Source organism: Ogataea philodendri (assembly GCF_020536065.1).
Source record: "Ogataea philodendri strain CBS6075 chromosome Unknown scaffold1, whole genome shotgun sequence".
NCBI classification, from domain to species: Eukaryota; Fungi; Ascomycota; class Pichiomycetes; order Pichiales; family Pichiaceae; genus Ogataea; species Ogataea philodendri.
The window spans coordinates 232,358-259,448 of record NW_025763889.1 but is presented as its reverse complement, the minus strand read 5'-3'; the positions used below and the strand labels follow the sequence as shown (position 1 = coordinate 259,448).

Here is a 27,091-nt window from a genome sequence, read left to right as displayed (position 1 = left end):
GAACGTGATTGCGTGGTTCTGACAAACTAAGAGCTTACGCGAGAGTCTTGGTTGATAATTTTCATCGCAGCGCAGAAAGTGTCGACAAGCGCTTTAGCATAGCAAGAGTTGATAAACACAATTGAGGAATTTCAGACTCTTATGTCACAAAGCATATAAAGATGCCTAGTCGATTCGGAAACCTGGCCAATTTGGGCCACAAACACCACGAAGAAGGTCATCACAAGGAAATTGGAGCACAATCTCCTATTCCAAACAGTTCAGTGATGACTCACTCGAATAGCTCACGTCGCTCATTCTTTGGGTTAAACCTGGGCAAGATGACTTCGAACGAGTCTCACGACTCGTTTCAGTCGGATGATCATCATGGTCATCATAATCACCATCTGTCTCACCACGAGGGGGACCGTCGAGTTCCTCAGAGAAATGCCTCAATGGTCCAATTAAAACGGTTCTTTAGACCTTCCAAAAAGCACGAGCTTGAAGGATTGGGTCACTCGTCTTCAGGAAACCGTATTTTCGAGTCTACATCGAAAGATGTTTCTCCAAGGGTTTCCCACTCAGAACTTGCTTCGCCTACATTTACGCACGATGCCAAGAATAATATGATTGTTAAGCCTGACCCTCGTTTCTGGGATGATTTGGAGGGTTCCCTGACCAAAAAATACGGAAAACTAGGAAAAGTTTTAGGTTCGGGAGCAGGCGGATCTGTCAGATTGCTTGTCCGAGAAAGTGATGGGCTAACTTTTGCAGTGAAAGAATTTGTTCCTCGGAGACCAAATGAGAGTATCAAAGAGTATGCTAGAAAGTGTACCGCCGAGTTCTGTATTGGAAGCACTCTGCACCATCCAAACATCATCCAAACCATCGACATAATCAGTGAGCACAATCAGTATTTTGAGGTTATGGAATATGCTCCAATCGACTTTTTTGGCGTCGTGATGGCTGGCAAACTCACTCGCTCAGAGATTAATTGCTTTTTAAAGCAGATCACCATGGGAGTTCAATATCTACATTCTGTCGGATTGGCTCATCGAGATTTGAAACTGGATAACTGTGTTGTTACCACTGAAGGAATACTGAAGTTGATTGATTTCGGATCAGCTGTGGTGTTCAAGTATCCGTTTGAAGACGAAGTTGTCTATGCTCATGGTATAGTTGGATCGGATCCGTATCTTGCACCGGAAGTGTTGACTTCAACGGAAAGCTACGATCCCCAATTGGTGGATATCTGGTCTATTGCTATCATTTACTGTTGTATGACCCTTCGAAGATTCCCTTGGAAAGCACCAAAGCCTGAAGATACTAGTTTCAGACTATACTGTCAAGAAGATGATGTTCCTCACGATTACGTTGAGAGCGCAAGACATCACAAACAGCTATTGGCAGAGAGAAAGAAGAAGCTTGAGCAGCGACAGAACGACGAGAACGTGAAGCACCAGGCAGTCGAGCACTTGAGTGAAAAGACTTCTCAGTTGAACATGAGCAAGGAGGCAATCGAGATCAAGGTTCAGAAGGAAGCCGAGAAGCCAGAGACCAAGCCCGAGCCAAGCAAGCTAGCAGAGTCTGTTCAACCTGTGGAGCAGAACCAGGTTGACCCACCGGCGGAAGTTCCGAAGGAAACCGCGCCTGAGCCGGAAGACAAGAAAGAGGAAGGTTCTGAGCAGCCAGCGGAGAAGAAGAACGACGACGACTTCGATCTGAGCAAGCTGCCTGATCCATCACTCATAGCTGTTGATCCATTGAAGCTCCATGAAGTCGAACGCGAGCATAGGAGAGAACACCGCCACGAGGAGAAACAAGAACAGCCTGAGCGGCGTCACGCGGGTGCTTCGCGCTCCCACGGGCAGATCCACGGGCCGTACCGACTAATGAGACTGTTGCCTCACGCATCCAGACCTCTGATTTCGCGGATGCTCATGGTGGATCCTGCCAAACGTGCCACAATGAAAGATATATTTGACGATGAATGGTTTTCTGAAATCAGATACTGTACCATTGACGAGAAGGGCAATACCGTCAACGACCCTACGCACAAACACAATCTCGAATGTTGATAGATTTACACATTATATATGCATATTATCGATAATTATCGTCACCGTCTACAGACGCGTCGAATGTTAAAAAAAATAATCAATTGTAAACATCAAATCAAACCAGGATGGAGGCCACAAGTTTGAGCGATCGACAGCGATCCGAGCTCAACAAGGCGGTGATCCAGTATCTGGAGAGAAAGATACAAAATTTCGATGGCCTTGCGCGAATCAGGTCCGAGCTGGGCGTCTCTTTACAGGAAGATACATCGGCTGGAATCCCAGGAAACTATCTGGAGAAGAAGTGGGCAACCGTTGTTCGTCTTCAACGACGTATTTATGATCTTGAAAAGGAGATTGGTGAATACAAAGAGCTCGTGGAGAACTATTCCGAACTCTTGGAGTCGTCCGGAGGAATGGATATTCGCAGAGACAAGCTCAACTGGCTTCCAACAAGAGCCAAGAACGTTCTGAAATTACACAAAGGGTCTGTTACCTGTGTCTCGATACATCCTTACGAGCCACTGATGGCCACCGGATCACAGGACGGTACGATTGCTTTGTGGAATTTGTTAGATCTATCGGAACCCGAGAAAGTGATACGAAACGCACACACCCGTACAATCAACTCTCTTGTGTTCCAGAGCTCCGAAATTACGCTTGAATCGACCAGAATTGTGCTTTTGGCCTCGTGCTCTTCAGACCTGCTAATAAAGCTCTGGGACTGCCGAACAGGACAGGTAATACGGGTATTGACCGGACATGACCATTTGATCTCTGGCCTGCGGTTCAATCCGGCCGATGAAACACAATTATTGAGCTGTTCGCGAGATAAGACGGTGAAGAAATGGGATGTTCTATCAGGGTGGTGTCTACTGACCATAAGAGGCCATTCGGACTGGGTCAGAAGCGTGGATGTGAACGCAACAGGACAGTACATTCTTAGCTGCTCTAACGACCAATCGGTGAGACTGACGCATTACGACACGGGAGCAGGTATCTCGTTGTGTTTGGGTCATGAACAGGTGGTGGAAGATGCCATTTTCTTACCGATGGAAGCAAACGAATACCTGGATCCCCTGGTTGGCATAAGTGACGAGATATACAACACCGTTGGCTACAAGTACTGTGTCAGCGGAGGGAGAGATTGTATGATGAAAATATGGCTTTTGAGTCCACCAGACCTTGCCAACCCAGATCGACCTGGTCCTGCTTCTAATCCTAAGGCAACGCTGGTGTATGAGTCCAAAGCACACAGTTCTTGGATCCGTTCGTTTTCAATGCACCCTAACGGATACTACCTTGCATCCTGTGCCGATGACAAACTCATCAAAATATGGGACCTGAGAACGCTGGCTACTAAGCAGCAACTGAACCTTGTTTCGCAGCTCAAGGGCCACGAGAACTTCGTCAATGCCATCAAGTTTGCTCCACCTGTGATAACAGAACACGTTCATCTCGAAGATAAACTGGCCAACCGCAAGCTTCTTGATAACGGCATCCGGTGCTACTTGGCCAGCGTTTCCGCCGACGATACAATCCGAGTCTGGGTGTGAATGAGTGATTACGAAATATACACCTTTACTTTATCCCAATAACAGACTGCGCACCGCTTACAACAGAACTTGCGCTTGATGGGAATCTCAATCGCGTCCTTGAAGTCCCACCACTCCATCAGTTCAGCCACGCTTTCTATGCATGTGTGGTTGCAATATCCACAGGTCTCTCCATTATTGCCATGGATCAAGGCCTTGATTGCCAATCGGTACACACGCTCATGCACCGTCTCTTTCCATTTGAGTAATTCCGCCTGCGAAATCAGGTAGTCCGAGATTTTGCGCAACGCCAGCTCTGTGAGCGTTGGCGTCCATTGATATTTCCCCATTAGATGCGATTGCTCCGAGTTCATTGAAGAAAGATCTGTATCCTGCAATGTGGACAGGTTTCTGGCCAGCTTAATAGCGTTCAAGGCAGCTTTACTGACCTGTTTGTTCTTGGATATCCAGTGAAGTTGGCCCAGATATTTTAGCACTGGCCCGTCTTTCTCCATACTATTTCCATTGACTGACCGAACATTGTCGCTTGTGTTCCACTCAATCAGCGGATTGGGCCTGACTCGAAGCGTCTGAAGACTGTTCAGTTTCAGAATGTTGGGAGGAAGAAATTTGAGTTTGTTGTTTGAGAGATTGAGACTTTTCAAGTTGGTTGATCTCTCAATGAGTCCCGGAACTCTTGCAATTTTGTTCCCGCGCAAGGAAAGGACCTCGAGTCCCTCGATATCGAAGATTTTTGGGGTCAACGAACGGAGCTGGTTCTTTGCCGCGTGGATATGCAAAATGGGCTTGATTATTCCAGTCGGACCATATAGAACCAGATCTTTAAAGTCGGAGATCTGTCGCGGTAAAGAATTCAGTCCGAGTTCTTCGAGCTCGAGCGTATACACCCTGCTGGTGTAGTCAATATCCTGGTCGAACAGTTTGGTGATGATCTCTGCGGCGGCCTTGCTGGACGGGTCTGGGTTTCGCACCACGAAAAACGTTGGATCATCATACAAGCTGGGCCGGTATCCTTCGGGAAATGTTGCATCTGGGAGCAGAACGCCGAAAACTCTTCCGTCGCGGTCGAGAGCAAGCTCCTCGGTATCTTCAAAAACACGCTGACGCTTCCGGTTGGGCTCCGTTGTCAGTGACGATGTTGATCTTGCAAATGACAATTTAGGCGGACTGTCCACCAATGTGGCCTGCGATTGCGAGATAATCGGCGGCGAAGAAGGAATCGCGTCAATTTGCGAATTCTCAAAATCAAAGTCTCTCACCGGCTGCAGGAACGGCGAACTGGTCCCTGGCTGTCGGTCGAAGGAATGCATAAACGACGAACTAGAGAAAGGAATCATATCGGACGTGCTCGAGTCGGCCCGCATCTTTGAAAACCCAGAAAAACGCACCGTCTGGGCGGTATCATCGTCGGTAGCCATGTCCTCGTCGCTAGCAAGAGCCGCGGTTCGTTTTCGCGCCAGCACTGGCCGCTTCGACTCCATGATCAAGTTACGCGTACGACAATAATTTTTTTTGGGCAGACACAGCCTGGTTTTTTTCTACATGCGTTCAAGCCGATAGAATGGTGAAGCTTTAAAGCTAGAAATGAATTAGGTATAACATCTCAAATCTCCAGAAGTCTGGGTTTGGTGAACATGACCGCACACGTCAGACGGCGCTGGTGTTTTGAAGAACGGACTTGTTGTGCTGGGATGGAGTTCGAGTACTCCTGATTATCGACCCAGCCGGATGATCTGCGACGTTGATGGTCAACACAGTCTTCCAATTGGCTGAAGGAGTCATCTTCCGTGGCAGTAGGCTTACTTATGAGGGTATCCATGTCCGATTCGGTATCACTGGTTGGACATGACCGGTCTGGTATATTTGGTTGCAACTCACCCCGACCGCCGATTACTGCTTCCTCTCGCGATTCTGCTTTTGAAGATAAGTTAGGGTATGATTTGGACTTTCTCTGGACCAACTTGTGCGTTGTCTCAGATATGTCGCTGGTCTTGGGACACCACGTTTTGCGTCTCCTATAGTATACCAGAGAACCTACCAAAGGAACGCTGCCTGGATTATAAGTAACTGGATCCACCAGCTGCCTCTCGCAATCTTGCTTGATTTTGCGATCAGGCTCAGATATCATCAAAGAGCATCGTCTCATTTTGAAGTAAGGGGAAAGTCTGGGGACTGCTGTACTTTTAAAACTTTAAAGCAATTATCACCCCACATAATAACCTCCCAATTCTTAGCAGTGGGGCCAGCGGAGATCCGACCTTAAAAAAATAGGTTTGCTTGCGCAGGGGCTTTATCTTGATGTCCGATGGATCGCGTTGCACCCATGCAGTATTGTTTCACGTCACTGCACGATTGCTCTTTATGCAGCCATATCGAAGCTTGTAAAAAAATGTAGCACCGGTTGGTTTCGATCCAACGACATCAGGGTTATGAGCCCTGCGCGCTTCCACTGCGCCACGGTGCTAAAATGTAGCAAGTTTTGGCCCCAGGTTGAATATACAGGAGAAATTTGCAAGATCGACATTGCCTAGAACGCGGCCAAAGACCACTACAGATGCATACGGTGCCACAAATATTGTACCTACGTATCTCTACTGATTAATGCTCTGCTCCGTCAGAAAAATTATTGCATGCAACCGTAAACCGTTTTATGTTTACTGTTTACCGCTTTGGGAAATATAAAAACGAGGTATTGAAAATTTCCAGATATTCTGCAATACAATCCAAAGAAAAAGATCCTGGCCACAGGGAATGACTTTCTCCATGAGACTTTCCCACCTGCTAATTCCCCAGATGCTCCAATGGATGCAAGCGTCCTACGGAGCGGTTTTTGACACCACTCCATTGGATCAGCCTTCAATCTTGGAGCCTGTGTTTTTCTACGGCCAATTTGATTCGATATCCAACTATTCTGATGTGACCAAGTACAATTTGACAACGGGAAACCGTGGTATATGGGCCTTGAGTGCTCACAATGACTCGATCGTTGAGTTGAAGAACACAGATGCATCCAATGTCTTTAGTTTAGACAACAGCTCGTTTATCTACTTGGAGGACGGTCAGCCGTACATTTACAACGTGGACTCTAAAAATACAACAGAACTTGAAAATTGGGAAGACGTTGAAGGAACAGTGAACAGTGTTCTTTTGGACGACAATCTCATCTATCTTGGAGGTGATCTCTCCTACAATAACTACACTGGTGTTGTGGTCTACAACCGGTCGAACAACACATTATCAAACACTCCCTTTGAAGGACTCAACGGAACAGTCAACAGCATAATACATAGCAACAACAACAGCATCATCTTTGGTGGACAGTTCGATTCCATTGGAAACTCTCGCTTACTCAGTACCAATAGCACAAACTCCACTATAGTGGACCCTGACCAATTGATCAGCTTGAAATACGCGCAGATCTCAAGCTCTTCAGACTCAGACCCAAATAGCATAGTCTGTCCGTCCGAGTCCAGCGAATGGCTCGCGCAGAAACACGATACCTGGTCGGCCGAGCTACCAAATTCTGTGCAACCATCAAAGATAAGACTGTACAACTTGCCGGGCGACGACGGAGTCAGTTTATTCAGAATCACAACGAGTCCGGCAAACGGAATCATGAACTTGTCGTATATCGACCCGCAGAGTCTTGAAACGAGCTATTGTGACGCCTGGTGTCCGCTGCTCCCTAATAGCAACCTCTCATCATCTTTGAGCGACCATGTTGGTGAGATCCAGGATAATTCCTACACCACAGAGAGCAATGTATCTGCTGGATGGGTAGGATTCGGCGCGAACTACCAGGAATTTGTGTTTGTTAATGGGATCCAGGTTGATCAGATCTCTGTTCAAGTGCTGGACAATTACGGTAATCAAGCAGGACTCGCTGGTTTGGAGCTTTTCCAATACGGAACCACCATCTACGCCAATAACAGCTTGAACGAACCTACATGTTCTTCTACCGGAAGCTACTCGTCTGCCTCGTCACTCGGAGATGCGGACTGGAAATCTTCAGATGGCTATTTAACAACCACTGTTTCATCCTCGGACATTGATGGACAAGGTACCCAGTACGATCTCAATATCACGTATTCGGGCGAGTACATGGTGTATCTCTACACGCCAGGGTGTCTGGAAGATAACACCTGCGATTCGCGTGGCGTGGTGAATGCTTCCTTTTATGATGGTACTGGTATGCTGAGCACAAAATCCATTTACCAAACCAACAATGAGATGAAGTATGACATAATCTACTCAGGATACGTTGACATGGAGTCCGGCTCTCAGCCATACCTTCGCGTGGCTTTGGAATCTGCACTTTATAGCGACGAGGTGACACTCGTTTCGCAGTCTGTTTATATCCAATTTGTGAGTCTTGAAGTGAAGCAGACCAACAAAGTGAAACTTAATGGCCTCTTTGAGTACCATCCTGGATCTAAAGGTCCGTTTGGAGACTCTTCAATTGACATGATTGGAAGCAACCTTACAGAGAACGCCAACATCACCGGACTGGATATCGTGAACTCGACTTTGTACATTGCAGGAGATTTCTCTTCTGACTACGGAGACAACTTCGTTGGTGTGGACCTTGACGATGTTGAATTCAAGGATATCACCGATAATGAGCAACCAATTTCCCAGTTGATTGCACTGTCAAATATCTCGCTGGTGGTTGCAGACGACGACAGTTTGGACTTGTACAACGGATCGTTCCATGAACTGGAAACTTTCAGCCATCCTTTCACTGCTTCGTCATTTGCATACAACTCTTCTCAATATGTTTCGGTGAGCTCACAAGGAAACACCTCGGTGTATGATTACACCACTCATAGCTGGAGGACTTTTGATCTTGCTGAGTTCAATATCTCGAAAACAGCAGAGCAAAACGACGTCACATACGCTGTTGGAGAAATCGTCAAGTACGACTCTCAGGCCATTGACATTGCACAGATTGGAAATGGAACGTTTGCCGGAGTGGATATCATCAAATCAGGAAACGTTCACTCCGGATTGTATGTGAATAAGAGTCTAATTCTTGGAGGAAAATTCACAACCACTGATGGTAAGGATAATTTGGTATTTGTCAACGGCTCAACCCCAGACATTGACTTTAGCAACGACTCGGCAGTGAGACTGATTTACAGCTACAAAGATCTGATTCTAGCAGCTTTTGACGGAACTGCTACCATCAACGGTTCCTCTGGTAGCGGCCTTTTGGGATACAACCTCACTTCCAAGTCTACCTACTTCTTACCATCCAAGCTGAATGGGAAGATTCTCGCGCTAAGTGCAAACCCTAAGGACAACAGCATAGTGGTTGGAGGAAATTTCACGTCTGACGATTGCGACTATCTCTGTTTCTTTAGTCCGGGGAATAAAACCTTCTCCAAGCCGAAGAATCCAGTTTCTGGCGAGGTGACGCATCTTCAATACTTGGACACACTGCAGATTCTGGCTAGTGGAAGCTTTTCAAACTCCTCATTTGCAGTGTTAAATCTCAACAGCACGTCTGTCGAGCCTGCAGATCGTCTGGACAACGTTCAGCTACCAAATAACATTCAGAGATTTGCAGTTGCAGGAAAGACACTGCAGGATCCAATTGTGGTCATGTCGCCAACATCCCTCGGATATGTGAATGGCTCCTCCTACAAGAGTCTGGACACTGACTTTGAAAGCAATAGCTCGTTCTCGGATATCGAGCTGGTGAACTCCTCGTCGTCTTTCCTTAACAAACAAGTTCTTCTGGTTTCTGGGGAATTGCTTTCGTCGGAGTTTGGAAAAGCGCATGTAGCTGCGTACAACGGACACTCATGGACGCCATTGGTTATCTCCGGTCAAAGCCTCAATTCCTCAAATGCAAATGTTACCGGATTGGTCAAAAGTTTCACCGCCATCAATTATGCTACCAACACCACCAAAACCAACACCACCACGACGAGTACTCCAACGAGCAGCCCAACTTCATCATCGTCTCCGAGAAAATCACCAAATAAGCAACATCTGACTACCGGCCAAGTGGCTGGTGTCGGACTGGCACTGTCTGTTGGTACCATGCTACTTTTAACAGCGGCGGGAGCAGGTCTTTACTACGTGACCAACAGAAGCACGCGGTCCGCACCACTCCAATCCAGAGTCGGGGAGGACAAAATGGTGCAGGCTGTTCCGCCTAACGAGGTCATCAACAACATGGACAAGGCCAAGGTTTCGTAAATTGTATATTAATTGCATAGACACCGATCGTTGATTGTCGTGTCGGAATAAAAACTAGGAAATAATAATAAATTTAATCGTTAAACTAGTGATTTGGGCCCATGTCGGAGAAGCCAGCGAACGTCGACTTTGGGTTGAAATCGCCATATAATGAGTCTGTGTACGAGCTTGTTGGACCAGATACCAAAGGAGTGCCCTCGCTGGTTTGTAAGCAGGTGATTGTGCAGAACTTCTGTCCAAAGATCAGTGTTGTTTCAACGAGAAAGTCCGACTCTGTGGCTTCTGAGTTGGGGTTTGTCAACTTTCTTGAGTTCTTGAGGTGCTTTGAACAACCATTGATAGAACAGGATACCGGAATAACTTCACAATATCGTTCTTCTTCCAAGCTGACAGTGCGGTTTGTCAGCCCCATTTCGGAACAGTTGCGCGATCAGGAGTCATTATTAGAGGTTAGACGACTCAGTGTGGGCGGTAGTGGGCTATTGAACTCATCGGAGTCAATAAGTCAATCTTTTCCCGTCACAGAGCTGTATAATTTGGGCGCCTTGAATCCTTTTATAAACGATCATATCAAGGATGTCGATTCGGTGATAATTTCCAGCCAAAATCAACAGGAAACCAAAGTCGCCCGGGATTCAATTTATTACAAGCTGCTCACAAAATCCATTTCCTCGACAACAATCTCGCCGTTCGAGTTTTTCAACCATCCCGTCATGCAGCTGTATGTAGTTTCGGGAACAGATTCTCTTGAGGATGTGAATGAAACTTTGAACGGGTGGAAAAAAGCCGTTTATCCAGGATGGCTGGATGTCGAGACGATGCTGGAGTTGGTCCTGATCGTTGTTGATCCCGAGAAAACCTTACAAGAGGGACTCAGGTTGCAAGAGGAGTTGAAGCTGCAAATGGGCACGAAAAGCGTAATTGTTCCATTAGACCAGTCAGAAGACAAGGTGGAGGTGCAGAAGCCATTATTTGCCCAGTTGGGCGAAGAACTGAACCGAACAGGATCTATCCAGAGAGAGATTCCTGCACAGATTCACGAAACGTTTAATGAGCAGATCATAGATATTCTTTACAAACAGCTACTACCATACATGGAGAAAAACATAAGGTTATGGACCGAAGAGCTGGTTGTTCCTCGGAAGAGTTTTACCGGACGACTGTTCAACGCCGGAAAGAAATGGGGAGGTGGAAACTCCAAAAAGTCGTTTTTCTCGTTTGGCGGGAATGGAAGTGAGAAAGTACAAGATGCTGCTCCAGAACCAAGTGGATCTTCTTTCAACAAGAGGGAAGGCTACTATAGCGCATCTGCTCCAGAAATGCAAATAAGAAGACTGGCCGACTGGAGCTTCATGATCCGTGACTACAAAAGCTCTTACACCACTTACGAGTTACTGAAAAAAGATTTCCTCACCGACAAGGCATACAATTATTTGGCATCGTTGCAAGAATTCATGATAGTTTCTCTGTTAATCGGAGCAAGCAACAAAGTTAATCCGTTAGATAAGTCTACGGCTGCTACCAACACAAATGGAATCACAGGGAAAATGATATCGGAGGTTATCAACCCTATGGTTGATTCCTCGTACTACTCTTATCTGTCTCGATTCAATTTGAAGACATACAGCATACGGCTGGTGATTGTGATTGCCGAGCTTTTTGTCGTTCTTGGACAATCGTCGGCACTGCATGGACAATCGTCGAGCTCGGCGTGTCAACTGTACTACGACGAGGCCATCAAGCTGTTTATCAAACTGATCGATTCGCAGTTACTGGAAAGCACGTCAACTGCCGTGTTGATGGAGAGATTGGCATGCATATACTACACATACAACAAGCCAGAGAGACGCGTATCCGCTCCAGCAAAGGAGTCCTACTACGAGCAAGAGAATCCAATGAAACTCAAAATTCCCGACCTGGCTTCGTTCGGTCATACCAGATATAGAAAGTCCATACTGTGGCTGATCCTTGCTGCCAGAGAGCTCGACCCTGTTTCAAAACCCACCCAAACAAAAATTCTGGTCGAAAGCATCGAGCAAGAGATCGAACAGCTGCAAGACCCAGAGGTATCGCGCTGGCTACATCGAGATGACGGTCTTTTATTGGGCTTGAAGAAAAGCTTAGGTATCGATGCACAGCCGTGAATCTTGCCGAAAAACAGGTGCGCCATGAAAAATTATTATCGATAATATGTCGACTGTGTTTGGAGCACGTGTGAAGAACGTTCTTTCTGCCGATACTCTTGTGCTGGTTCCCCTGAAGGGGTCCAATGCGGAGCGCACCTTGACCTTGGGGTACGTCCAGAGCCCGAAATTGAGTTCGGGAGAGAAGTACGCTTTTGAGGCGAGAGAGCTGCTTCGAACTTTATTAATTGGAAAGGAGATCAAATTCTGGGTCTTGTACACCAGCCAGTCAGGCAAGGAGTTTGGAGACTTGTCGACTCCTTTGTTCCCATCGCTGATCTCGTATTTGTTGGAAAAAGGAGCTGTCAAGCTGAGACCGGGCATTTTCGATGACGAGCCAACTGTCAAGTTGCAACCAATCGAGGCCAGAGCTCGCAAGCAGGAGCTGGGTCTATGGAACCCAAAGCTCGCATCTCTTGAGATTTCCAACGAATTGACCGCTTCTCAGAAGGAAAAGTCCCGGTCCACCCCATTGGACGCAATTGTGGAGAGAGTTTTAAGCGGAGACAGATTGATGGTCCGTGTGATCCTTTCCAAGTCCAAACACGTTGTGCTTTCTGTTCTGATCGCCGGTGTTAAGTCGCCTCGGACTGCGTTCTCAGACCAGCCTGCCGAGCCGTTTGGGGAACAGGCCAAAATCTATGTGGAAACCAGATTATTGGCTCGCAATGTCAAGATCAGCATTTTGGGCGAGTCTTCCACGGGAATTTCGGTGGCAGAGGTCATCCACCCTGCTGGAAACATTTCCAAGAAGATCCTCGAGGACGGTCTGGCGGAGGTCTGCGACTGGCAATCTAGCTTGGTTGGTGCCAACGAAATGTCCGAGCTGAGAAAGTGCGAGCGTCTTGCCAAGACAGCAAAGAAGAACTTGTGGAAAAACGAAGAGTTCAACTCGGACGCAACTAGCAAGAGTTTCAACGGAACGGTCGCCAGAGTGATCTCTGCGGACACCCTTGTGATCAGACTGAAGGACGATACGGAGACCACTGTGCAATTGGCTTTCTTGAGAGGACCAAGACAATCTGATCCAGAGTCTGCTCCGTTTGTTGCAGCTGCGAGAGAGTTTGTTCGTTCCAAGGCCATCGGAAAACAGGTCAAGGTTGTTGTCGAGTCCGTCAGACCGAAGACCGAACAGCTGGACGAGCGTGCTTTGGTGAGCGTGTTTTTCAGCGACGGAAAAAACTTATCTGATCTGGTTGTTTCGAGTGGATATGCCACTGTCCTGAAACACAAGGGAGACGAGAAGCCTGAGTACTGGGACTCCTTGATCGAGAGCGAGTCTCAGGCCATCAAGGCCAAGAAGGGACTCCATGGTAAGGCTCCAGAGCCAGATAGAATTGTGGATGCTTCCGAATCTGCAGTCAGAGCAAAGCCATATTTATTTTCTCTCCAGAACCGGACCAAGATTCCAGGAATCGTGGAGCATGTGAGCGCTTCCAACAGATTCAAAGTTTCTGTGCCTCGTGAAGGGTTCAAGCTAACGCTTGTTCTTGGTGGATTGGCCAATACCAAGGGAGACAACGAACTTTCTGAGAAAGCGTTGTTGTACACCTCCAAGAAGGCTTATCAAAGAGACGTCCATGTGGATATCTACAACGTTGACAAGTTTGGAGGTTTCATTGGTAACCTATATTTGGCCAACTCCAATGTGCCTTTCCAGGTGTCGTTGTTGCAACAGGGATTTGCTGAGTGCCACGACAGATCACTGGCACAAACCAAGTTCGAGTCTCAGTTCTTGCAGGCAGAGGAAGAGGCCCGGGCTAAGAAAGTTGGACTTTGGGCAAATTACACTCAGGAGGAGGCGCCTGTCCAACAGTTTTCGAAGCTCAGCATCGACAGAAAGTATTACGATGTGCTGATCACCGACGTTTACGACGGTATCAGTTTCCATATTCTCAACGAGGAGCAGAAAAAGCTCTCTCCGTTCATGAAACAGTTCCATGCTGCTTCGTCCGGGTTCAAAACTCTGGCTAAAGCTCCAAAGGCTGGAGCTGTTCTTGCAGCCAAATTCTCTGAGAACGGCAAGTTCTACAGAGTCGTTGTGGAAACCGTTGACCGCCAGCTTAATAAGTACAAAGTCCGTCACATTGACTACGGAAACACAGAAACCGTTGCCTTTTCCGACCTGCGCGAGCTGCCACCCACTTTTGCAACCAGCGTGCTGAAGCCACAAGCACACCTTGCACAGCTGTCGTTGGTGAAGCTTCCCCCACAGCATCCTATCGATTACCATCAGGACGCTGTGTATTTCCTGGAAGACCTGATTCTGGACAAACAGCTGGTTGCCTGCGAGACGTTCCACAACCCTGTTTCAGGAATCGAGATGGACGTGGAGCTGTACGACCCGGAGACAATTGCCAACGACCCGCAATGGACCATCAACAAGGAGCTCGTTTCGAACGGACTGGGTATCGTGAAGAAAGAGCTAAGTGAGTTCGAGAAGCTGTTGAAAACAGAGCAGGAGGCTCTGCTCAAGCTCGAATCCAAAGCAAAGGCCCAGCACAAAGGATGTTGGGAGCACGGCGACATCGAAGAGTAAGTAATTTCCTGTAAAGTTAGAAAACTCTATTTACAATGTCTGTGGTATATACAAGTATCTATTTCTTGGACTTCTTCTTGGACTTTTTAGGCTGGCCCTCGATAAACCTCATGATCTCGTCAACAGACTTTTCTGCAATCTCCGGATTTGGAGTGACAGACTTCTTCTTGGACGGAAGCGGAGTCTTGTGGGCCTTCTTGGCCATCTGTGCTTCCAGCGACTTTGCCTGTTTTCCTTGCTTCTGCATCACAGAGATGTACTCCTTCAGCTGGGCAGACCATTTCGAGGCCTCGCGAGTGCTTCTGTCGTTGACTCCGAGCGTGGTACGGAAAATTGCAGACGCTTTCTCCAATTGCTCGCCAGCAAGAACGAACCGCTTCAAGGACACTAGAGATTGACCGAGCTGGAACCGCAACAGACCAGACATCTGCGTCTCTGCTCCAACGTACTTGTCACTGAGCTCAACAGCCTTGCTAAACACATCAACCGCCTGCGAGTGCAGTTGGACGTTTTGCAGAATCATTGCAATGGCAGACAGTCCGGAAATAACGTTGATGTGCGACTCTCCAAAGTACGTCAACCAGTACTTGAGAATTCGACCATGAAGCTTGATGGCATTTAGGTGCTCGCCATGCGAAGCCTCGACAAGAGCCATCCGGGTCAGCGCAAGGATAGAGTCAGAAGAGTCAATTCCCCGCGTTCTTTCAAGAATTCTAAAAGACTTACGGGACAGTTCACAAGCTTGAACACCCATATCCTTGTCGACACAGATCTGTCCGAGCTGTCCGTAGATAGTGGCAGTTTCCGGATGAATAGCCCCGTAAACTTGCTCGTAAACCTCAATCGACTCGTTCAACAACTGAAGTCCCTCTGGCTCGCCTTTCTTTAGTCTGGCACGTCCAGCTTCCCAGATCTCATCTGCAGTGGAAGAGTTGTAGATCGAGTCCTTGACAACCGGCACGATAGCAATAACGTCTTCCGAGGTGAATGTAGTTTGCGGCTTGGTTGCAGCCTTCTTGCTGTTCTCTTGCACAAACTCTTCCTTACTGAACGCGTACCGTCTGTCCTTCCATTGAATGCCAAACTTGTGAGCAATCTCCTTCATCAGGTATAATGGCTGCACCGGCCATTCTTCTGGAAGAGTGTATCTGTATCTAATGAACACCTCCTTGGAAACCAGTGAGCGGACCTCGTCTTTGCTGGACTCTAGAATATCAACAGGACCCAAGCTCTCCAAAAGCAGCTCGTCAATATCAAGCTTGCCCTCAACACCCAATAGACAGTTGTGGAAATGAGCAATCACGTAAGGAACAAGAGTAACAGGAACAGAACTGCACACTTTCCTGAGAACATGCTTAACACCTCTGGCAATCATTTCCTGGACAGTGGCACGGTAAAGTGCGTCCAAAACGTTCAAAACAGGAGTGGCATCGAGCTTGGACGCCTCCTGTTCGTCAGATTCCTCATCAGTCTTCTCAATAAGTGTCTCCTCCTTCAGGCTCTCGAGTCTTTCCTCCTCCTCTCTGGCCACAACATCTTTCCTGGTCTCCACCAGTTGGGCCATGGCTCCCAGGTATCTGACGTTGACACCATGACGATGTAAAATGTTGGTCAGGTGTTTACCATCGATTGGAGTGTACGCCTCGGAGACCTCGAGCTCAGAAACCAGTTCAGGAAGCAGAACTTCACTCACGAACTTGGAAACCTCTCTGACTCTCTGCTCGTCCCTTTGCAATTCTTCAGCAAGCTCTGGCGTAGGAGCAGAAGTCAAACAGAAAGCATCTGGGTTCAAAGTCAATTCCGACATGTCGACACCCAAGGTTGGCTTTTCGCCGTTTTCAGACTCCTTGGTCTCTTTGTCCAACGATTCAGACTTATCTTTGATGGCCAAAGAAAATCTTCTTCTCCACCATTCCTCCACAGCCTCATGGCGAATGACAACTTCTCTGTGTGGGTAAGCATCGTCAGCACCAGTGAAATGCTTCTCAATGAACTCGATATCAACCGGAGTAGTTCTGTAGAGATCAATAATGTAGTCTCTTCCGTCAGTTCCCTTCATTCCCTTGGTGTCCATCGAGACGACAATGTCCTGAACCTGGTCACCATTCACGGTCCATGCCTTGTGAGGCTTCAAATGGAAAGCCTCTGCAATCTTTTGGAATTTTTCACCAATCTTTGGGTCGCCATTAAGTTGGGTGCGGGCCTCAGAGCTACCGTAAATAACTCTAGAAACAGACTCCTCCTCAGAAGACACAGGTTCCTCGAAGATTCCGGGAACTGGAGTTTGACAGATCACACGGTGTCCACAGTAGTCAACAACGGCTGTACACAAGTGGAAAACATCGTTGAAGTCGAGTCTGTTCAAGAGTCGGACTCCATTGAGATCCTTGACAGCAGCCACCCTAGCGGCCTCGTCACCGCCGGAACGCTCAAAGTCACCTGCAGCATCAACACCCAGAGAGTAGAAAATGCCGTTTCTGAGGTACACCAACTGCGATGGCTCGTCGCCGGGATTCATTGGGGTAACATCGCCATGGACAACGGAAATGGCTCCCTTGATGGCCTGCACGGTGAAGTCGAACCCGGTCTTATTCAACAGCCTCTCACGAGCCATGATCTCAACCAAGTTGGTCCTTGGCAAATCTCTGCTGCCCTGGTATTCGTCGTTCCAGTCCTTTGCAAGATCTGCTCCGTCGGCACCACCAAGAATATAGTTCTCCTGGATTCTACCCATGTCTGGGTATTGTGTTGACTCTTCCTTCACCAACCATGGATTGTCGAGCAAAGAGTTAGTTGGAACAGAGAAGGTATCTTGGATATTCTCCGATAAGATTTTTGCATTAATTTCGAGCTGTTCCACGAGCTTTGGAGAAAGACTCTTGAGCAAGCTCAACAACGAGTGGTCTCTGGAGGTTCTGGTGTGTTTACCATTTGCAGATGTGACTTTCCGCGGGGATCCGTCGAATTTCGACACAGACGAGCTGTTGACGAAAAATCCCGTAACATGAGCTGTGATCTGGAAACTCTCACCTTCTAGGGTCTGACATTGCAAGTAGAGCAGATCACCTTTCAGAACTCTTTGTGGAGATGGCGGGGTCCATGCTGAAATGTTCAAAGAACGCAAACCAGGAGTCAGCTTCAGCGGTTTGTTGGCAGAGTTTGCTACTGGTTTTTGGATCAATATGGAGTCAACAGTGTCGATGATGTTCCTCTTGACCGAATCTGGAACCTCCTGGTTTTCCGAATCTTCTGACTCTTTGGTCTGAGTCACTGGATCAAGATCAAGCTGGCTGTAAGTGGAAGCTCCCGAGGAAACGCCGCTGATGTCATTCAACGAACCGTAGAACAACGGCAGATCCAACGAAACTATTTCTCGAACTCTTTGCAAATGCTCTCTGGCACTCTTCTCGGTGTATGGACTGTTCTTCAACACCACAGTGGCCGAACCAGAGCTGGAAATATCTCCAATAATTGTTTCATCGTCCAGAACCTGTCCTTCCAAAGAACATAGAACAAAAGAAGTATGATGCTGCGTGGGGCTCACGATCTTCAAAGTCTGAGCGATGTCCTGAACAGCGTCCGTTGAGCTGACCTGGAATCCTATCTGATTAATTGGATCCGGCAGCTTCACTGTAAGCTGAATAGTTTCCACCTCGACTGGATTTTCTTCCGACATTACAATTTGACTAGTTATTTGACATTATTTTTTTCAACCCATCTCGGGTCCCGAGGAAAAGCTGGAGCAGTTTTCGTTTACGTAATAAGTGCGATTTAAAAAGAATAGGATGTGATTTTCTAATTACAATACAGAGATTGACGACCAGTGATCAGTCGACCTTGATTTGACTGTAGATTCTCAGAACAAACACCATGACACCAAGGAAACCAATGGAACCACACAAAAGTCCAATCACAAGCGAAATGACAAAGGAGTAGCCAACGTAGAGAACCACAGAGGTCAAGCCACCAAGTCTGAATTTCGACAGAATCAGAGCATGCAAGAACACGTAGATAGAGATACCTGCGCCAACGAAGAAAGACCTCCATTGCCACTTGTAGTTTTCGTTGCACAAGGTGTAGTAGGTGAGCAGAAGGGTCACGAGGAGAGTTGTGATGATCATGAGCACGAAGCAGAAGAACAGGAATCCAAACATGTAGTAGATTCTGTTGAACCACAGAGAGTTGAAGATGAAGTACATCTCGATGGCAATTGCTCCGAATGGGAAGATACCGGCAATCAAGGCCATGTTAGAAGTCTTCAGGTACCAAGATTGTTTAGGGATTTGTCTTGGAATTTGGTTCACCTTGACAGGAACCTTGACGACCTGGCGTCTGAATCCAAGAAGAGAACCAACACAAGACAGTGGGATACTGATGATGAACCAAACCAACACAATCACAAACATGGTACCGATTGGAACTGCTCCTGATGAGTTGGCAAAGATCAGGAAGAAATTGAAGAAGATGAAGAATGCAAACAGTGCTCCTGGAACCAAGAATGGTGACAAGATCATGTTGGTCTTCCAGTCCTCACCTTGGAAGAACTTGTAGATGTATGCAGAAGTAAAAGAACCAACAGATCCAAAGACAGCATACAAGATGAACATCAAAGTGGCAAGAGAACCTCTGTTTGATGGGGAAAGAAGACCAAACAGGGCAAATCCACATGTGCTCAAGGCCATCAGGAGCAATTGCAAACCAGAACCGACAAGGACCGACAAAAGCATTGGGTTCTTTGGAGGTCTGAAAACGTCACCGTAAACCAATTTCCATCCCATTTCGTCGATCACGTCGTCATCCAAATTGATCTCGTTGTATTTTTGAATGTCGTTCTTCAAAGTTCTGATGAGAATGTGCGACATGATGATGGACAAAGCGACCACAATAATGGAGAAGTTGACCAGCGAGAACCATTGAATTTTAGGGTCGTAAACGTGCAAGTATTTGTCCCATCTAGTTGCCCAGACGGTTGGAGACTCGACGAAATAGACTGAGTAGGTGAATGTGACACCAGTTTCTCCTTCCTGGCTCAAAGTGACTGGATTCTCTTCCTGAGGAGCACAGCTGACATCAGAGCCTTGATTAATGGACTTAGGGTTGACAATAACACCCACAACACGGTACTCGTCCTCCTTTCTCTTGTGGTATTCGACGATGATGTCGTGGTGGTTGTAAAGATGAGGAGTATTCTCGTCGTCCACGAAACCAATGTGGAAACCAGAGTTGTAGAAAGTGGTTTGGGTTTGCTCGTCCAACATTCTTCTGGCTGCCGGCAGCCCATCAATAAGCCAGTTGTGCTTGAAACCTGCACGGATGTTTCTGTTGACAAAGGCAGCATCACTCTTGGAGTAAATATCCGAACACAAAGTTATGCATGTTTTGTTTTCCAGCATTTTGAGCTCGTATGGCGAATTGAAGATTCTGTCACCAAAGATCACAGAGCCGAGAGACTCGCTTTGCTTTTCTGGGCCATCTGGATGCTGGCAGAAATGGAATCTTGGGAAATTATAGTCGTACGAATAAAGGTACGTTTTTGCCGAACTGTCTTCGGGGTTGATCGATGGCGTTATGTGATTCACCAACAATGGGATTGAATCACCCTTCTTGTAAGGCGTGGGGGCCACACCGGGAAGGTAGAAGGCATTTGCTAGTTCGAAACAAAAGGCCAACACAAGGAGTAAGCTCTTCATGTTTTCGATAGTACCAAGATTTTTTATTACGTGGTTCAAAGTGTATAAAAAGACAAAGAGCCGTTTGATAAATTGGCAGACTCTTCAGCTAAACCATGGGGAAGCACAACAGGGACGAGACTTGGAATTGTTGCTTTGGAACAAGGAGCACTTGTGTATTTAGGCGCTAAACTTAAAGAGAGTGGGCGTTTTATGCTTGTTTGTTAAATTGCAAATCGCTGGCCACGATTTAAGGGTTCCTGCAATTGACAGATTTTTGCTACTAAATTATTTGCGACTTTATTTAGCTGGGAAATCAATGGATCTGAAAACGTGGAAAAATGATCTAAAACGGTTATTGGACAATTTGGAGGCCAATAATTGTCGGGAGCAGGATGAGCAGAACGCGGTTGACTCGCTCAAGCGTTTGTACACCCAATTGGGTGGACATTTGCTCGATGGGGTCGGGCTGATTCCGTTTCTGATCCGGTTCCTTTGTTACGACGATGTGGAATCGTACGCGTTGGCGATCTTAATCCTGCTTAAATCGGTTCAAAGCCCTGATTACGACAAGACGTTTGCCGACGCGCTAGAAGATTTGATGGAAATCGACTCGAAACCTCATTTGTTAAAGATACTGGCCCATTCGTTCACCATCGCCCCCACCATTTGTCATCAACTGTTTCTTCAAAACAAGACTCTCATCGGATACATTACCGCCGACATCACAGACATTATCAATGGATCCGCGCAGGACTCGAAGTATCTCGATCTGCTGAACCTCTTCTCGGCTGCTTGTATCGACGAGCTTTGCCGTGCTCCAATTGCAGATCAGTACATGGTGGCACTGATTCGGGCGTTGGAGAGACCAAACTTGCGAGTCAGCTCAACTGCTGCTCTTGTGGTCCTGAAGGTATGGAATAACGTCAAGAAAGAAACGTTCAACGACCATAAAACTTTGTCGCTATCAGATCTCGAAACAGTACTCACCAAAGCTTTGGATGAGAATATCGCCAATGGAATCGAAGGTCTCGCGTTTTTGTCGCTGAACTATCGCTCAATGAGAGATAACCACCAGTTGATTAGCAAGCTAATGACACATCTGGAGTCTGATCCGTACGGTGTAGTCAGTGTGCTTGCTAATTTAACCAATATCCCTAAGAAAGACCAGGTGAGCCAACTTAAAAATATGCACAAAAAGCCAGACGATGAAGCGCAGTTGGTGCGGTTCATCGAGTATCTTGTGGATTCGCAAAAGATTGGCAAGATCACCGGTCTTAAATCTGTTTCCACCAGAGTCCAGGAGAAAGTGATTGAGCTGATTTATAATATCTCTACAGTCAAGCAGGCCAGACCCAAGCTTGCTCAGCAGGGTGGCTATCACACGGTGATTACTTTTCTGGTTAACAGCTCACAGAATATCGATTACAAAGACAAACTACACATCAAGAAACCGATTGACAACCCGGCTCTAAGACTGATGGCCATCAACACGTTGGCCAACATTCTAGTGAGCAGTAACCCAAACGCTTTGTTCACAAAATCCGAAATTGTCACGCCTGTTCCTTTCTTGTTGGAGCCGGTGATACAATACGACATTGAACTGAACGGAACAAAAACAGAAAGCCCATTATCTCAAGTTGAAATTGATCCTCCTGAATTGTTTAATGCACTGATCGCGCTGATAAACATTTCATCTGTCGATGGAATGGATGTAAAGTTGCTCACAGTTAAATTAGGATGGCCAGCCATCGGGAACCTGATGCTCTCCGCTAACGTCCAAATAAGACGCTCTGTGTTGGAGCTGCTTGCAAATCTCATAATGACGCCGCTATGTATGGAGAAATTCTTCAATTGGAGCTCTGAGAAGGATGAAAACTTCAAGAATTTTCAGACTCTTATTCGTCTGATGGATTTGGAAGACGGACAATCACAACTAGCCGTGCTAAATATCTTGGCCAATTCCAGCGACTTCGATTTGATTGCAACCATGCTTTCCACATCCAACTTGTTTATTGACCATCTGTTTGAACTGATAGCCAATACGGATGATTCTGATAAGCTGCTCCGTGGATTCTACATTCTTCAAAACCTCGCCAATCTCCCAGACCACCAACTTGTCGCGGAGGCAGCCACGAAATACAAACTGAAAGCCGTCGTTGCCAACATCTTCCGCACCGTTGGCGATCTGGAAGTGCGCCACATGGCCATCGACTCGTTGAAAAAATTGCAACCCTAATCCTGTATATTTAAGATCGATTTATTTATAAATTTATGTCATTTAATACGGTCGTAATCCAAGCCTTCCTTGATCTTCTGCAAGATGAACGAATCTAGTTCGGGATCAGTTTCACCAGGATCGAACGAAAATGGCTTATAATCCTTTAAACCGTCTTCTCCAGTGGTTTTCAAATACTCCAATCTATCTCTGATCATTTGGTTGTCACAGATTTTGGCCATGTCCATGTCGCGGAAACAGAAGAATTCCACCTTGCGCTCGCACAAGGTGTTGGTGACGGTCTCCCAGATCCAGTACTCGATGTCGAACCCGATTTGGGCGTAGTTTCTACCGAAATTGCGGATGACTTTCTCGTTAGGGTCGGTGAACAGGCCTCGGTCAACGTACTCGAACGGATTCATCTTAGGGTTGTGAATGTGGTAGAACAACGGCCGTCCAGGGTTCTCATCAAATGGAATACTGCCAAACGTGTGCATGTAGCTGTACACATACGAGTCTTTCAGATCTTCCATGCTCTTGATGTTCTTCTGAAGAGCATTCTTCAGGATAGCGTAGTCAATGACAGGATCGTACTGGACGATTGTCGAGTCGACAAAAAAGTTGGCGCTCTTGATGAACGTTCCGTACAACTTGTCAGGCTTTTTGTACACCTGGTAGTTGGGCTTCTTGAGCACGTGTGCTGCCAACACCACGGTCTCCTTGTCACCCTCGCCCGCTCCTCCTTGCGAGAGAAGAGGATGGTACCCGGCCGGACCGTTGAAGTTGTAGTAAAGCGAAAGCAAGAGGGTATTGAAGTGCGTCTTTTTGTTAATCAGCAACTGGCCGCTCTCAGAGGTCCACTCTGGGAGCGCACCTTTCCTGTCGTGGAAGTTGAGCTCGTCTTCGACCTCGATCATCTGTTTGTCGGAGACATACTTCTCCACAGGCGTGAAGAAGTCGTTCAGATGGCGGATTGGGTAGTTGCTCACTTTGATCCCGAGAGTTTTGTATAGCAATGGCGAGCTTGTTCTGCGCCAAAAGTCGGGCCATGTAATCATCTCGAACTTCTGGTAAAGGTCAGAGTCAAACAATGGGTCGGGATTGGAAACAGCAAAGTTGTCCGAGTCCAGATACATCATGTGCTCGAACGAGCCGGCAAGCATCGAGAACGACTTAAATTGGTATCCTTTGAGTTCTCCCAAGGAGTTAAGTGTCTCCTGGCCCAGCACGTCAGACAGCTTGATACATTTGGCATTCAGCTCATTGGGGAATATCTCGTCACAAAGTAAGCGCTCATAGTGACCGTCCTCAGGTAGGATCACCTCAACAGGCAACACCGACCCGGTCTTTCGCAAAGCCATGATCGACAAGTACGAAAACCACGTGTACCAGCCTCCACCGGACATCACATAGCCCTTGCCTTTGAAGAAGTTGACCGGTTTCTTGGGAAGACTGGCAAGCACATTTTTGTGCTTGCGTGTGAGGTCGTTGAGGAACTCGTCGTCAAACGACATGAGATCCAGCAATTTATTTTCGGAAAGAACGTTGAACGGGATCTCTTCGAATTGCGTCTCCCAAATCACCGGTTTCCCGTTGAGAGTGATTCCACGTTCTGGGTGAGGGAATAACATCTTATTTTTGTTGAGAACCTTGGAGAATTGCGCAAACACCTTCTGGACCGACGAGTCCACAGGGATCGGCCGGTACCGTGTGCGATCGGCAGTCTGCTTGAGCACGATCTCTCTGTCCTCCGAGTATCTTCTGTTTTCCTCCTGCAGCATGTTTCTAATGTCTTTTGCGCCGAGCGGTTCTTTGAAACCGCCTTTGAAGTAGAGTTCTTTAATTTGATTTGCAATAAGGAGACCACTCACGGCAGATCGTGCGTAGTCTACCAGGTCGACCTCCGAGTCGCTGGCGTGCCATTCGTACCAAAATAACGACGTATAGAAGCCCAGTAGGCACACTACTGTGAACCCAACCAGCCTTTGCAGCTTTTTCGAAACCATCTAAGCAGCTACCTTTTTAGATCAGGGGCTGAAAATAATTTGTGCCAAGTCGCGCACACCTTCGGGCTGTGCAGCACCAAAATAAAGTGGACCGCAGTTTGTTAGGTTAGCGTCTTGGCGATGGATTTGCGTCGTGAGTTTGAGGCTGCGGCCGAGTTTGGCCGTGCAACGCTGCTAAAGACCAGAGACCGGTACCGGGAACTGTCGCTCGTGAAGCAAATCGCGGTCGTCGTATTTGCGCTGATCTGGCTAATTGCAGGCATATTTGCGGTAATCTACCACAAACGCATCCTGGAGAAGGCCGTGGACATGGCTGACGTGTGGGTCGGGTGGGGGATCAAGGGCCAGGCGATACTGTTTGCGCTTGTGTTTGTGGTCGGGTTCCCGCCGGTGATTGGGTACTCCTTTTTGTCGGTGCTGTGTGGAATGGTTTACGGGTTCCATGGCTGGCCATTGCTGACATCTGCCACTCTGGCCGGCTCGAGCGCGTCGTTCTTGGTTTGCAAGAACTGGCTGCGCGAGTATTCGGAGTGGTGCATTCGCCACGAGCCCAAGATCGGGGTTTTCGTGTCTGCACTCAACGACGAGGAGGCCACCTATTGGCAGAACTTCGGTGTCATGTGTCTGGTGCGACTGTGTCCCCTGCCGTACTCTTTGTCCAACGGGGCACTAGCCGCAATCCCCACGCTTGGGTTCAGCACATTTGCCGGGGCCACATTCGTGACTTCGCCAAAACTCTTGGTGCCTTTATATGTTGGCTACCAGCTACGGAAATTGGCCCAGGACGGAGAGGCCACCGAGACGAAATTGGTGGATATCCTCAACATGGTGATCGCCCCAGTGGCGTTTGTCATTGTGACGTACGTGATCTACAAACGGATGAGTCGCAAGTTCGAAACACAGCAAAACTCTCTGGTGCTTGAATTGGATTCGGAAAATGCTTAGCGAAAATGTTTTGCATACTCGCCACGATGAAATTTGTATTTACATATAGATAGTTTTTTTTGTTTTTTTTTTACCCGTCACTACATCATGAGCTATCAGGATCTCAAACCGTCAGAGCTGAAGTCTCTGCCTACGTTCATGAGGTCCAGTAGTCCTCAGGTTCGGTTCCACTCTGCATTTCCGCCGCTGACGACGACAAAACGCGTCAAGTCTGTCATGGAAAGAGCTGGGTTCGACGTTTACCGTCCTGATCAGGCACAGACCCCCAAGTTCGACGGCCATCGGAACTTCACAGCCCCAGGAAACCTGGCTGCACAGAAACAGCACGAGTCGGACTCGGAGATCCAGCGCAAAATGAACCAGGATAACGCCCATTTCAGCTCCAACTCTCTCCCTCTCGACACCAAGTTGGAACAGCTAAAAAACCGAAATTTTTCTGCTGGCGCGGTGCTCCCAGCAGCCCAATCACAAAGACCGGCCAAATTCCAGCTCGGCACGAACTCGATGGACAGCAGCCGCAACGGATCGATGGCAGACCTTTCCAGGCTCAACCAGACCCAAACTGCCATCAACGGAACAAAATCCCACAGTGCTAGTCCATCAAGACACTCGAAACAATTTTCTGGAATTTCGCAGTCTTCCGATTTGGGGCCTAGCAACAAGATCGCCGCCCCGGCCATCACCACAACCCCGGCCAGTCCAGATACAACTCCGACTCCCGACTCCGAACCCATTTTTGACACTGCAAGTGCTCCTCCAACTGCGTCCACTCCTTCTAAGCTTTCTCCAAGACTCCCAGACACCCCTCGGTCCAAGGCCTCGTTTACCAGCACCGAGGACGATTTCCAAGATGCCAGCTCGTCGATCAACGAGTTCGATGCCAAGTACGAAACGGGCGAAGACTCCGTTGCACAGCTGCTGTCCATGCGTAAAGAGCTCTCGCCAACTCCTGCTGTTCCTTCCGGTAATGTTCAGATTCCATCCATGGCTTCCAGACAGGCAGAGAGCACTAGCCCAACCATCTACAATGCACAGGACATCCACAGGCTCAACAACATGCAGTCGCCCGAATTCAAGGTCTACAACTCCAAGGAGGAAAACAACGACATGTCCACCATCCAGGAGGACACCGAGTACGACGACAGCGTTGTGCAGATGAGCAACAGAATGTCTCGACTTGGGACAACGAGCCCGAACTCTGTGCTATCGCCAGAGAAACCGTTGAACGTGGCTGCTCCCGAAGTATCGCCAATGAAGCCAAAATCGGTCGTGAAATATAACCCGGGCGAAGGTCCTTGCAGACAGTGCGGACTGCCTATAGCATCTGGCCAGAAGTCCATCTGGTCGAAGGACCAGCAGTTGTCGGGCCAGTGGCACCGCAAGTGTTTTTCGTGTAACACCTGCAGCAAGCCGTTCAAAAAGGGAGAGTCGTGCTACGTCCACGAGGACGCTCCTTACTGCGAGCTCCACTTTCACGAGAAGAACGGATCACTCTGTACCTACTGTGGATCGGGTATTGAGGGAGAGTGTCTGTCGAACGAACACGGCGAGCTGTTCCATGTGCACTGCCTCAAGTGTTCTGTTTGCGGAATCACCATAAACAACGACTACTACGTTCTACAGGACAAGGTGTTGTGTGAGAACGATGGTGCTATCCACCTAAAAACGGCCAATAGCGCTGAGGAACGCCTGGCGAAAAGGCGAACCAGAGTTATGTATTTATAATTTTATA

At 47.6% G+C, this 27,091-nt stretch overlaps 19 protein-coding genes across 19 annotated transcripts; 10 read left to right on the top strand and 9 right to left on the bottom strand.

The window, feature by feature from the left end:
* Positions 1-161: 161 nt before the first annotated feature.
* Positions 162-2,057, top strand: OGAPHI_001923 (uncharacterized protein; the record flags this gene model as incomplete). The annotated part of the gene is made up of 1 exon (XM_046202737.1): positions 162-2,057. The coding sequence occupies one exon, from the start codon at positions 162-164 to the stop codon at positions 2,055-2,057; it is 1,896 nt and encodes a 631-aa protein (XP_046062583.1).
* A 107-nt stretch (positions 2,058-2,164) lies between these two features.
* Positions 2,165-3,592, top strand: OGAPHI_001922 (uncharacterized protein; the record flags this gene model as incomplete). The annotated part of the gene is made up of 1 exon (XM_046202736.1): positions 2,165-3,592. One exon carries the CDS (start codon positions 2,165-2,167, stop codon positions 3,590-3,592), a length of 1,428 nt encoding a protein of 475 aa, XP_046062582.1.
* On the bottom strand, positions 2,551-5,073 carry OGAPHI_001921 (uncharacterized protein; the record flags this gene model as incomplete). The annotated part of the gene is made up of 4 exons (XM_046202735.1): positions 2,551-3,007; positions 3,087-3,220; positions 3,338-3,582; positions 3,654-5,073. 4 exons carry the CDS (start codon positions 5,071-5,073, stop codon positions 2,551-2,553), a joined length of 2,256 nt encoding a protein of 751 aa, XP_046062581.1.
* Positions 5,074-5,195: 122 nt separating this feature from the next.
* Positions 5,196-5,738, bottom strand: OGAPHI_001920 (uncharacterized protein; the record flags this gene model as incomplete). The annotated part of the gene is made up of 1 exon (XM_046202734.1): positions 5,196-5,738. One exon carries the CDS (start codon positions 5,736-5,738, stop codon positions 5,196-5,198), a length of 543 nt encoding a protein of 180 aa, XP_046062580.1.
* Positions 5,739-6,343: 605 nt separating this feature from the next.
* OGAPHI_001918 (uncharacterized protein) lies at positions 6,344-9,799 on the top strand (the record flags this gene model as incomplete). The annotated part of the gene is made up of 1 exon (XM_046202732.1): positions 6,344-9,799. The coding sequence occupies one exon, from the start codon at positions 6,344-6,346 to the stop codon at positions 9,797-9,799; it is 3,456 nt and encodes a 1,151-aa protein (XP_046062578.1).
* Positions 6,805-8,127, bottom strand: OGAPHI_001919 (uncharacterized protein; the record flags this gene model as incomplete). The annotated part of the gene is made up of 4 exons (XM_046202733.1): positions 6,805-7,248; positions 7,340-7,560; positions 7,883-7,901; positions 7,981-8,127. 4 exons carry the CDS (start codon positions 8,125-8,127, stop codon positions 6,805-6,807), a joined length of 831 nt encoding a protein of 276 aa, XP_046062579.1.
* Positions 9,800-9,884: 85 nt separating the features above from the next.
* Positions 9,885-10,211, bottom strand: OGAPHI_001917 (uncharacterized protein; the record flags this gene model as incomplete). Its single annotated transcript, XM_046202730.1, has 1 exon — positions 9,885-10,211. One exon carries the CDS (start codon positions 10,209-10,211, stop codon positions 9,885-9,887), a length of 327 nt encoding a protein of 108 aa, XP_046062577.1.
* Positions 9,901-11,943, top strand: OGAPHI_001916 (uncharacterized protein; the record flags this gene model as incomplete). Its single annotated transcript, XM_046202729.1, has 1 exon — positions 9,901-11,943. One exon carries the CDS (start codon positions 9,901-9,903, stop codon positions 11,941-11,943), a length of 2,043 nt encoding a protein of 680 aa, XP_046062576.1.
* A 46-nt stretch (positions 11,944-11,989) lies between these two features.
* Positions 11,990-14,521, top strand: OGAPHI_001914 (uncharacterized protein; the record flags this gene model as incomplete). The annotated part of the gene is made up of 1 exon (XM_046202727.1): positions 11,990-14,521. The coding sequence occupies one exon, from the start codon at positions 11,990-11,992 to the stop codon at positions 14,519-14,521; it is 2,532 nt and encodes an 843-aa protein (XP_046062574.1).
* Positions 12,622-13,065, bottom strand: OGAPHI_001915 (uncharacterized protein; the record flags this gene model as incomplete). Its single annotated transcript, XM_046202728.1, has 1 exon — positions 12,622-13,065. One exon carries the CDS (start codon positions 13,063-13,065, stop codon positions 12,622-12,624), a length of 444 nt encoding a protein of 147 aa, XP_046062575.1.
* A 58-nt stretch (positions 14,522-14,579) lies between the features above and the next one.
* On the bottom strand, positions 14,580-18,197 carry OGAPHI_001913 (uncharacterized protein; the record flags this gene model as incomplete). Its single annotated transcript, XM_046202726.1, has 1 exon — positions 14,580-18,197. One exon carries the CDS (start codon positions 18,195-18,197, stop codon positions 14,580-14,582), a length of 3,618 nt encoding a protein of 1,205 aa, XP_046062573.1.
* OGAPHI_001912 (uncharacterized protein) lies at positions 16,126-18,951 on the top strand (the record flags this gene model as incomplete). The annotated part of the gene is made up of 4 exons (XM_046202725.1): positions 16,126-16,475; positions 16,535-17,177; positions 17,311-17,520; positions 18,382-18,951. 4 exons carry the CDS (start codon positions 16,126-16,128, stop codon positions 18,949-18,951), a joined length of 1,773 nt encoding a protein of 590 aa, XP_046062572.1.
* OGAPHI_001910 (uncharacterized protein) lies at positions 18,349-20,211 on the bottom strand (the record flags this gene model as incomplete). Its single annotated transcript, XM_046202723.1, has 1 exon — positions 18,349-20,211. The coding sequence occupies one exon, from the start codon at positions 20,209-20,211 to the stop codon at positions 18,349-18,351; it is 1,863 nt and encodes a 620-aa protein (XP_046062570.1).
* On the top strand, positions 19,121-20,115 carry OGAPHI_001911 (uncharacterized protein; the record flags this gene model as incomplete). The annotated part of the gene is made up of 3 exons (XM_046202724.1): positions 19,121-19,278; positions 19,362-19,489; positions 19,586-20,115. 3 exons carry the CDS (start codon positions 19,121-19,123, stop codon positions 20,113-20,115), a joined length of 816 nt encoding a protein of 271 aa, XP_046062571.1.
* Positions 20,212-20,509: 298 nt separating the features above from the next.
* OGAPHI_001909 (uncharacterized protein) lies at positions 20,510-22,429 on the top strand (the record flags this gene model as incomplete). Its single annotated transcript, XM_046202722.1, has 1 exon — positions 20,510-22,429. One exon carries the CDS (start codon positions 20,510-20,512, stop codon positions 22,427-22,429), a length of 1,920 nt encoding a protein of 639 aa, XP_046062569.1.
* OGAPHI_001908 (uncharacterized protein) lies at positions 22,136-24,414 on the bottom strand (the record flags this gene model as incomplete). The annotated part of the gene is made up of 2 exons (XM_046202721.1): positions 22,136-22,404; positions 22,479-24,414. 2 exons carry the CDS (start codon positions 24,412-24,414, stop codon positions 22,136-22,138), a joined length of 2,205 nt encoding a protein of 734 aa, XP_046062568.1.
* A 120-nt stretch (positions 24,415-24,534) lies between these two features.
* On the top strand, positions 24,535-25,359 carry OGAPHI_001907 (uncharacterized protein; the record flags this gene model as incomplete). Its single annotated transcript, XM_046202719.1, has 1 exon — positions 24,535-25,359. The coding sequence occupies one exon, from the start codon at positions 24,535-24,537 to the stop codon at positions 25,357-25,359; it is 825 nt and encodes a 274-aa protein (XP_046062567.1).
* Positions 25,360-25,446: 87 nt separating this feature from the next.
* Positions 25,447-27,084, top strand: OGAPHI_001905 (uncharacterized protein; the record flags this gene model as incomplete). Its single annotated transcript, XM_046202717.1, has 1 exon — positions 25,447-27,084. One exon carries the CDS (start codon positions 25,447-25,449, stop codon positions 27,082-27,084), a length of 1,638 nt encoding a protein of 545 aa, XP_046062565.1.
* OGAPHI_001906 (uncharacterized protein) lies at positions 25,611-26,285 on the bottom strand (the record flags this gene model as incomplete). The annotated part of the gene is made up of 1 exon (XM_046202718.1): positions 25,611-26,285. One exon carries the CDS (start codon positions 26,283-26,285, stop codon positions 25,611-25,613), a length of 675 nt encoding a protein of 224 aa, XP_046062566.1.
* Positions 27,085-27,091: the final 7 nt, after the last annotated feature.